This window comes from Eriocheir sinensis, chromosome 50, assembly GCF_024679095.1.
Source record: "Eriocheir sinensis breed Jianghai 21 chromosome 50, ASM2467909v1, whole genome shotgun sequence".
NCBI classification, from domain to species: domain Eukaryota; kingdom Metazoa; phylum Arthropoda; class Malacostraca; order Decapoda; family Varunidae; genus Eriocheir; species Eriocheir sinensis.
In genome coordinates, this window is record NC_066558.1 from 6,004,280 (window position 1) to 6,014,279 (window position 10,000).

Sequence of the window (10,000 nt, forward strand, 5' to 3'; positions counted from 1 at the left end):
CTTGTCTCAAAAAAAAAAGTATATATATATAAAAAAAACTATATCATTTTTATAATTAAGAGATTTGAAGCTTTAATTAGCCCTGACGTAATTATATGAGCCGGATTGGAGGTGGCAGTGTAATTAGTGGGCAGGTGAGATGAATGAGTTTACCTGTCCCCCCGCCCCCGCCGCTCACCTGCCCGCCCGCCCCCGCCCATTATTTGCCTGCCTCGCCCGCCACCTCATCACCTGCCCTCATAACGGAAAGGAAAGGGAAAGTGATTGCAGGTAAAGATAATATGTTCGTTTCAGTCTTTTTTTCCTCATTATTTTCCTCTTTTTCTTTACTGTTTTTCCTTTCATTATTTTTTTGCTCGTCTATTCTTCCTCATCTTCATTTCCTTCTCTCGTTTTTCCTCTACTTTCCTTTCCCTCTAATTCTTTTTTTCCTTGCTCTTTTCCTTCCATCCTTCTTTCCTTGATTTATTTTTTTTCACTTTTTCTCCTCATCTTTATTTCTCTCTCTCTTTTTTCTCTTTCGCTATTTCATTCTTTCATTCTTTTTTTTTCTTCACTTCTTTTCCTTATTTATTGTCGTGTTTTTTCCTCACTATTTTCCTCCCTCGCCTTCTCTTCCTTTCACCTTTTCCTCCTCCAACCCATATTTTCCCTCATCTGGTTATTCATCTTTATCTTTTTTTCCTTATCTCTCTTCTTTTCCTCCTTCTCTCCTTTTCCTCTCATCTTTTCCCCCATATTTCCCTCTCCCTTTCCTTCCTGGTTCCTGGTTCTTCATCTTTATCTTCTTCCCTTATCATCGTTTTCCTCTCTCTTCTTTTCCTTCCCTCTCTCTCCTTTTCCTCTCATCTTTTATTTTCCCATATTTCCCTCTCCTTTTCCTTCCTGGTTCTTCAGCTTTATCTTCTTCCCTTATCATCGTTTTCCTCTCACTCTTCTTTTCCTCCCTCTCTCCTCTTCCTCTCATCTTTTATTTTCCCATATTTCCCTCTCCCTTCCCTTCCTTCTTCCCTTTCCCCTTCTGTTCCTCTTATCTGTCAATTTTCCACCTTCTATTTCACTCCCTATTTAATTCCTTACCTGACAGATCCACTCACCTGCCCCGCTAACCCCCGCCTCTTCAATCTCTCTCTCTTACCTGGCTATCCCTCTTACCTGTTGATCTCTACCTGTCTATATTCTTCTCTTCAATTCTCCTTGCCTATCTATTCCTTTCTGTATTTCGTCCCTGCTCTTCCTTCAACTTTCGTTTCTTCTGTCCTTTCTCTTTCTTTCGCCTGTCAATGCTCTTCTTCAATTCCTCACCCGCTCACTCACCGCTCACTCCCTTCCCTCTCTACCTGTTAATATTTTCACCTCTTCAATTCTCCCTGCCCTTCTTTCATCTTTCTTCCCTTCATCCTGTCGTTTCTTCTGTTCTTTCTCTTCCTTTCACCTGTCAATCCTCTTCTTCAATTCCCCATCCGCTCACTCCCATCCCCCTCTTCTTCCTCCCCCTACAGGCAAGCGTCAGTCATCGCCGTCGCCAGCACCGCCATCGCCTGCTTCGTCATCTTCATCGAACTCATGATGGAGATCCCCGAAGACTTCCCGCCCGAGTACCGGAACCCTACAGTCTTCTCCTTCGCTTTGGGCTTCGGCGCCATCCTCTTTGCCTTTGGTGGGGCCTCAGTCTTCCCAACCATCCAGAACGACATGGCAGACCGCTCGCAGTTCAGCTCCAGTATTGTCTTTGCTTTTGGTGGTAAGTGGTGGTAGTGGTGTGGTGGTGGTGGTGGTGTGTTTGTGTGGTGGTAGTTGTGGTTATGAAAGTGATTGTAGTGATGAGGTTGTAGTTGTAGCAGTAGTAGTAGTAGTAGTAGTAGTAGTAGTAGTTAGAGGAGGAGGAAGAGGAAGAAGAGGAGGAGGAGGAGGAGGAGGAGGTCATATTGGTTCTGGTTATAGATGTAATACCGTATCCCTTTCCCTCCTCCTCCTCTTCTCTCCCTTTCTCCTCTTCATCTTCTCCCTTCCTCCTCCTCCTCCTCTTCTCTTCCTTCCTCCTCCTCCTCCCCGTCCTTCAAGTTCAATGCTGGATCAGAGCTGTAACTTTCTCAATCTCCCTCTCTCCCTCCCTCCCTCCCTCTCTCCCTTTCAATACCTCCTATCAATTGCACCTTTTACCTCCCTCTCTCCTTCTTCCTCTCTCCCTCCTTTTTATCATTGGCTTATTCCTCCCTGTTGGCTTGTTCCCTCCCTTTCCTCTCTCTCTCCCTCCCTTTCCTCCCTCCCTCCTTCAATAAGACACAATTTTTAAAGGTTTTCTTCTGTTAACTTTCTTCATATCTTCCTCATTTCACATATTTTTTTCTTCCTCTTTTCTTCCCCCTCTTATCTTTTTTTCTTCTCTTGTTTTGCTCTCCTCTTCTCTCTCTCTCTCTCTCTCTCTCTCTCTCTCTCTCTCTCTCTCTCTCTCTCTCTCTCTCTCTCTCTCTCTCTCTCTCTCTCTCTCTCTCTCTCTCTCTCTCTCTCTCTCTCTCTCTCTTTATTTTCCTTTTTCTCTCTCTCCTTTCCTCTTTCTCTCCTTTCCTCTTACTTCTCATTTTGTTTATCTTCTCTCTCTCTCTCTCTCTCTCTCTCTCTCTCTCTCTCTCTCTCTCTCTCTCTCTCTCTCTCTCTCTCTCTCTCTCTCTCTCTCTCTCTCTCTCTCTCTCTCTTTTCTTCTCTAATTTCTTCCTTTCTTCTTTCCTCCCTTTATTCCTTCCTTCCTTCCCTCCTTTCTCTCTTCTTCTTTCTTCCTTCTGTTTTCCTTTCCTCTCTTATCTCCTTTCCTTTCTTCTTCCTGTTTCCTCCTCTCTTTTATCTCCTTTCCTCCCATCTTTGTCTCCATTCCTTCATCCTTTCTTCTTTCCCTTCATTCTGTGCTTCCTTTCCTCCCTCTCCTTCTCCTCCTCTTCTTTACTTTCATTTTCCACTCGTCTTTCTCATTTCTCACTTTTTCTTTCTTTCATTTTATTTTCTTCCTTCATTTCCTTCTCAGAATCGTCCGACATGACTTTCCTGCATTCGTTCATTTTTTCTTTTTCTTTTTTTTCCTTCCCTTCGTTTTTCCCATCACCACCATCCTCATCACCATCTTCATCACCCCCACCATCACCACCACCATCACCACCACCACCATCACCATAACCACCACCAACAACAATTCCTCACCACCACCATCAACACCACAACCACTACCACCACCACTACATCCCTAATCACCACCACCATCACCACTACCACAAACAATTCTCCACCAACACCATCACCACCAACAGCAATTACTAACCACCACCATCACCACCACCCACAGGTCTAATGATCATGTACTTGCCTGTTGCCATCGGGGGCTACGTGGTCAAGGGGTATGATGTGGCTGGTAACATTCTGCTCGGGGTGGACACGACGCGATGGTGGATCAAAGGGGCGATCGTCATGGAGATTCTGAACCTAATGGGAACTTATATCATCAGCTGCAACCCCGTCTCCCAGGTGTTTGAGGACCAGCTGGGAATTGAGAAAAGTAAGTATGTGGAAGAGGAAGTGTGTGTGTGTGTGTGTGTGTGTGTGTGTGTGTGTGTGTGTGTGTGTGTGTGTGTGTGTGTGTGTGTGTGTGTGTGTGTGTTTTCTCTTTTTATCTCCTTTCCTTTCTTCTTCCTGTTTTTTTCCTTTTTCCTCCTCTTTTTTATCTCTTTTTTCCTTCTTCTTTATCTCCATTCCTTCATCCTTTCTTCTTTCTCTTTATTCTGTGCTTCCTTTCCTTCCTCTCCTCTTAATGTGTGTGTGTGTGTGTGTGTGTGTGTGTGTGTGTGTGTGTGTGTGTGTGTCGTCTTTTATCTCCTTTCCTTTCTTCTTCCTGTTTTTTTTTCCTTTTTCCCTCCTCCTTTTTATCTCTTTTTTCCTTCTTCTTTATCTCCATTCCTTCATCCTTTCTTCTTTCTCTTTATTCTGTGCTTCCTTTCCTTCCTCTCCTCTTAATGTGTGTGTGTGTGTGTGTGTGTGTGTGTGTGTGTGTGTGTGTGTGTGTGTGTGTGTGTGTGTGTGTGTGTTTCTATTCATCAAACACTACTTGTATTTAGTTCTACACTCCCCCCTCTAACCAATCACTTTACCAACACTTCCTCTTCCTCTCTTCCTCTTCCTCTCTTCCCTTCTTCCTCTTCCTCTTCCCCTCCGTTTGCCCTTCCTTTCATTCCCCTTCCACCCTCCCTTTTTTTCCTCTTCCTCCCCTTTCAAAGTTGTGCCCCTTACCCTCTTCGATAACTTTCTTCATTTTTGTCACCCCTCCTCCTCCTCCTCCTCCTCCTCCTCTTCTTTTCTTCCTCTCTTCTCTCCTTCGTTTTCTTCACTTGTATCTTTGTGTATCTTTAACTTTCTTTATTTTCTTTATTTTGGTTTTCTTCCTTCTTTCTTCCTTTATTTTCTCTTCTTCTTTATCTCCTTCATTCTTTAAGCCATCCTCCTTCTCCTCCTTTTCTTCTTTTTTTCTTCATTCTTCACGTTTTTATTTTATTTTTATTCTGACGTTCTATCCTCCTCCTCCTCCTCCTCCTCTTCCTCCTGTCTTCTTGTCTTCTCTCCTGTAATTTTCTTCTTTCTTCATATTATTCTTCACTGTCTTCATTCAATATTTATTCTCCATGTTTTTCGTTTTCTTTTTCTTCATTATTTTCTTCATAGCCTTAACTTACTCTGCATTTATTTCTCGTTTTCTTCATTCATTTCTTCGTTCGTTTTCTTCATTCTCTCCATCTACCTTCTTTTATAAACTGTCTTCATCTTTCTTCATCCTTATCCTCCTCCACCTCCTTCATTTTTCAGTATCCTTATATGTTATCCTCTTTTTCCTTCTTCTCTTCTTTGTTCTATAATTCCTCTCATTCTTCATCTCTCTCTATCTCCTCTTTACTTCCTCTTTTTTTTCTCTCTTCACCTGTCCCCTTTCGTCTTTTGTTCTCCTTTTCCTCATTCTTCCAGTCTTCTTCTTTTTTATCCTCTTCTTCCTCCTCCATCACCTTCCTCTTCAGTACCCTCCTCCTTTACCTCCTCTTCCTTCCATCTTCAACCTCCTCCTCCTCCTCCTCCTCCTCCTCCTCCTCCTTCCACGGTCTTTCATTCTTCTTTTCCTCATTTTTCCAGTCTTCTTTTTTTATCCTCCTCTTCCTCCTCCACCTCCTTCCTCTTCAGTATCCTCCTCCTTTACCTCCTCTTCCTTCCATCTTCAACCTCCCCCTCCCACCACTCCTCCTTCAAGTCCTTCTCCTCCTTCGCCAGAGTTTTCATGGCGTCGCTGTGTGCTCCGTTCCTGCATTGTGTTGGGTGAGGTCGTTGTGGGTCTCGCTGTGCCAAGCTTCGACAAGATCCTCAACCTGATCGGCGGCTCCACGGTGACCATTTGCTCCTTCCTCCTACCCGGCATTATGTACCTCCGGCTGTGCGACATGAAGGGAAACTGGCCGAAGAGGTGAGAGATTTACCTGTACAGAGAAAGGTAGGGAGGTTAATATATATAGACAGACAGGTAGATTGATAGGAGCAGCGAGTAGCGGGCTTTTTTTTATTATTGTTTCCTTTTTTTGTGTGCCCTTGAGCTGTCTCCTTTGTTGTAAAGAAAAAAGTTGTGGAGTTTTACCTCCACAGAGAAAGGTAGAGAGGTTAATGTATAGACAGACAGGTAGAGAGATAGTTGTAGAGTTTTACCTGCACAGAGAAAGGTAGAGAGGTTGATATATAGACAGACAGGTAGAGAGATAGTTGTAGAGTTTTACCTGCACAGAGAAAGGTAGAGAGGTTAATGTATAGACAGACAGGTAGAGAGATAGTTGTAGAGTTTTACCTGCACAGAGAAAGGTAGAGAGGTTGATATATAGACAGACAGGTAGATTGATAATTGTAGAGTTTTACCTGCACAGAGAAAGGTAGAGAGGTTGATATATAGACAGACAGGTAGAGAGATAGTTGTAGAGTTTTACCTGCACAGAGAAAGGTAACAGACAGGTAGAGATGCTTAGAAGAGAAAAGTAGAGAGTAGAGGTGACACAGGAGACAGGTAGAGAGATAGTTGTAGAGTTTTACCTGCACAGAGAAAGGTAGAGAGGTTAATTAGACAGACAGGTAGAGAGATAGTTGTAGAGTTTTACCTGCACAGAGAAAGGTAGAGAGGTTGATATATAGACAGACAGGTAGAGAAGATAGTTGTACAAGGGATTGGATTCTCTTATGAGGGGTTATTTTCCTCCTTCCTCCTCCTCCTCCTCCTCCTACTTTCTCACTCTTTCTCTGTTCTTACTTTCTCGTTTCATTCATAGATAGATAGATAGATAGAAAGACATAGATAGATAGATAAATAGCTGTAGAAGGGGTTGGATTCTCTTATGAGGGGTTGAAATGCTTTGATAGATAGATAGATAGATAGAAAGACATAAATAGAAAGATAGATGAATGAGACAGTGAATAATAAAGAATAAAATGAATATGTTTATCTATCTATCAATCTATCTATCTATCTGTCTATCTACTTTCCCCTTCTGTCGATAGATAAACTGTTGGCAAGATTAATTCGTTCACTTAATTAAACAGGTAATTTATTGGGCAGGTGAGAGAGAGAGAGAGAGAGAGAGAGAGAGAGAGAGAGAGAGAGAGAGAGAGAGAGAGAGAGAGAGAGAGAGAGAGAGAGAGAGAGAGAGAGAGGATTTATTATTGTATTAACGTCAAACTCACTCACCCATTTCATTCCTCCCTTCATATATTCTCTCTCTCTCTCTCTCTCTCTCTCTCTCTCTCTCTCTCTCTCTCTCTCTCTCTCTCTCTCTCTCTCTCTCTCTCTCTCTCTCTCTCTCTCTCTCTCTCCAATTACATCCATGATTCTCTTTTATTTTCTCTCTCTTTAAAAATCTCTGTAACTTCCCTTTGTCAGTTCTCTCTCTCTCTCTCTCTCTCTCTCTCTCTCTCTCTCTCTCTCTCTCTCTCTCTCTCTCTCTCTCTCTCTCTCTCTCTCTCTCTCTCTCTCTCTCTCTCTCTCTCTCTCTCTCTCTCTCTCTCTCTCTCTCTCTCTCTCTCTCTCTCTCTCCTTTCTTCCTCCCTTCATTTTTCCTCCTCCCTCCTTCCTTCTTCTCCCAAATTTTCTCTCCCTGCTGCCTTCACTTTCTTTTCCTATCTCCCTCCCTTCTTCCTCTTCCTCCTTTCTCACTTTTTTCTCTTTTCTTCCTTTCTCGTTTCCTTGCTTCCCTTCATCTTTTTTTCCCCTCCTTTCCCGTCCCTCTTCCCTCCTAATCCTTCCCTTTCCTCCCCAGGGTCGTGCCGCTATGGGAGAGAACGGCACTCATTCTCATCGTGTGTGTCGGGGTCATCGGCGGCATCGTGTCCACCGCCACCGCCATCTGGGACATCCTCGACCCGGATTCTATGGGCAAGTCCTGCTTCGTCGAGTTCAACCCCGAGTAGGTTAGGTTCCAAACGTCTTACAGGGGGTTGGATTCTGTTAAAGGGTTTTGGATTCTCTTATAAGGGGGTTGGGTCCTGTTTCGAGGGTTTTGGATCCTCTTAAAGGGTGCTGGGTTGTCGTAAGGGAGTTGGATCATGTTAAAAGGTGTTGGATTCCTCTAAAACGTGTTGAATTCTCTTATGATTCTGTTAAAGGGGTTTGGGTTCTCTTATAAAGGGGTTGGGTCCTGTTTCGAGGGTTTTGGATCCTCTTAAAGGGTGCTGGGTTGTCTTAAGGGAGTTGGATCATGTTAAAAAGTGTTGGATTCCTCTAAAACGTGTTGAATTCTCTTATGATTCTGTTAAAGGGGTTTATATTCTCTTATAAAGGGGTTGGGTCCTATTTCGAGGGGTTTGGATCCTCTTAAAGGGTGCTGGGTTGTCGTAAGGGAGTTGGATATGTTAAAAAGTGTTGAATTCTCTTATGATAGTGTTAGGGCTGAACAAATGATGATGATCCTCTTTAAACAGTGCTGGATCCTCTTATATACGTGATGGGGCCTCCTAAAATGGTGTCTAGGCTTCATAAGGTGTTGGATCCTCTATAATAGGGATTACTATAGTGTTCGATCCTTTTAGGTGTTCTGGGAGGGGGTTCAAGGGTTTATACTCGTTTATGGACCCACTAAGGAATTATGGGAGGGAATAAGGGGGATCAGATTCTTTTATAGCGTCTTGGATTCTCCTTAAGGGTTCAGAGAGTTAAGGGTGCTGGATACTACTCGATAATGGTGGACTCTTTCACAGGGTATTGGGAGGATTTATGAGGGGTTTGGATTCCTTTAAATAGTCCCTGATTCTCTCTAAGTATTCAGGGAAGGGTTAAAGAGGGTTGAATGCCTTTATAGAGTCTTCGATCCTGTTTAAAAGGGTTGAGAGTCTGTACAAGGGGTTCGATTCTCTTAAAGGGGGGTTGAGATGTTCTAAAAGTGGTGTAATGGGATGTATAGAGTAGAGAGTGTTCTGTATATATATTGAGAGTATTAAGTGGGTATTAGTAGTAGTAGTAGTAAGTTAGTAAGTAAATAAGTATTAGTAGAATATTTTTTTTTATTTCCTTCTTGAATATCGAGATAGTACTTGATCTGAGGAGAATGTTATGGTGTAAAGGAAGACTATTAAGTAACTGAGAACCTAAACTAATCACACTGTTATTAAAAAGCGTTGTTCTGAATTGTCGGCAGTACGAACCAACATTGTTACTTCTGGTGTTTCTTGGGTTGTCGACAATATTTAAGATGTTATTTCCTACACAGTTGCGCACCATTCTGAATACAATAAAGTAAAATATCTACCAGTTAATGTGTTTATGGTTTTCCACTGGGCCTTGGGATAACCTTGATTTTCCTTCAAGTTATCTTTATAATACTTGTTTTTAGCTGCTCTTAGAATTGATGTTAATATATTCCTGTATCGGCGATATGTTTACCAAAAGTGATAGGCCATTTCTTTGCTAGTTTCTCTAATCTAATTCTCTCTTGTATGCTATTTTTTTAAGGCAGATGTTTTGTATGGACTTACTCTACTTTTGTTGTTTATACAGTATTCCTTCACTAGAAAGCGTTTTTCATATAACATTTTGACTTTACTATGGAACAAATCATGAGAAGCGTTTGGGCAAGTTGACGTTAATACATTGTTCCAGGCTATTTGCTTTAAATCATTACTAAAGTGTTCTAAAGCCAGAGGTGACATTACGCTCTTACTAACTAATGTAGGGGAGCTATTTTCTCGATACTCACACTTGAACCGCGAAATTAACGGGAAATGGTCACTAATATCTGAATGTATTACTGAATGTATACTGTATGTAGTAGTAGTAGTAGTAGTAGTAGTAGTAGTAGTAGTTGCAGTAATAGTAGTAGTAGTAGTAGTAGTAGTTGCAGTAGTAGTAGTAGTAGTAGTAGTAGTAGTAGTAGTAGTAGTAGTAGTAGTTTTAGTAGTAGTAGTAGTAGTAGTAGTAGTAGTAGTAGTAGTTGCAGTAGTAGTAGTAGTAGTAGTAGTTGCAGTAGTAGTAGTTGCAGTAGTAGTAGTAGTAGTAGTAGTAGTTTTAGTAGTAGTAGTAGTAGTAGTAGTAGTAGTAGTATATAAGAAGGAGTACGTAGGAGACAAAGTAGCTGAATGGGTGAAGGAAATAGAAGCTTTGTCTGCCATTGCCAAGACTGAGCCACACGCTGCCTATTCAGCGTACACCCGCGGCATCCAACATCGGTGGACGTTCCTGATGCGCACCATCCCCGGCATCAGTCCACTCCTCCGACCACTGGAAAATGCCGTCAAGAATGTATTCTTGCCGGCGCTAGTGAAACCTCATTCTTTGGGGGAGGAGGAGAGGGATATGCTAGCACTTCCCCCAAGACTGGGTGGGATGGGGATCACCAACCCTGAGAAGCTGGCTGATAAGGAGAACCAAAACTCCATCAGCCTTACCAGGTCACTCATCAACAGGATCATCGCTCAGGAGGCAGAAGGGGAGATAGACCAAACAGAAATAAGA

General features: G+C 42.5%; 1 protein-coding gene across 1 annotated transcript in view; it reads left to right on the forward strand.

The window, feature by feature from the left end:
- Positions 1 to 8,800, forward strand: part of LOC126982311 (uncharacterized) — a 26,449-nt gene extending 17,649 nt beyond the window's left edge. The window contains exons 5-8 of the mRNA XM_050834311.1: positions 1,503 to 1,744; positions 3,335 to 3,544; positions 5,296 to 5,485; positions 7,314 to 8,800. Coding sequence (XP_050690268.1) covers positions 1,503 to 1,744; positions 3,335 to 3,544; positions 5,296 to 5,485; positions 7,314 to 7,464 — 793 coding nt within the window. The 3' untranslated portion in view covers positions 7,465 to 8,800. The remainder of the gene's footprint in view (positions 1 to 1,502; positions 1,745 to 3,334; positions 3,545 to 5,295; positions 5,486 to 7,313) is intronic.
- The last annotated feature ends 1,200 nt before the right edge of the window (positions 8,801 to 10,000 follow it).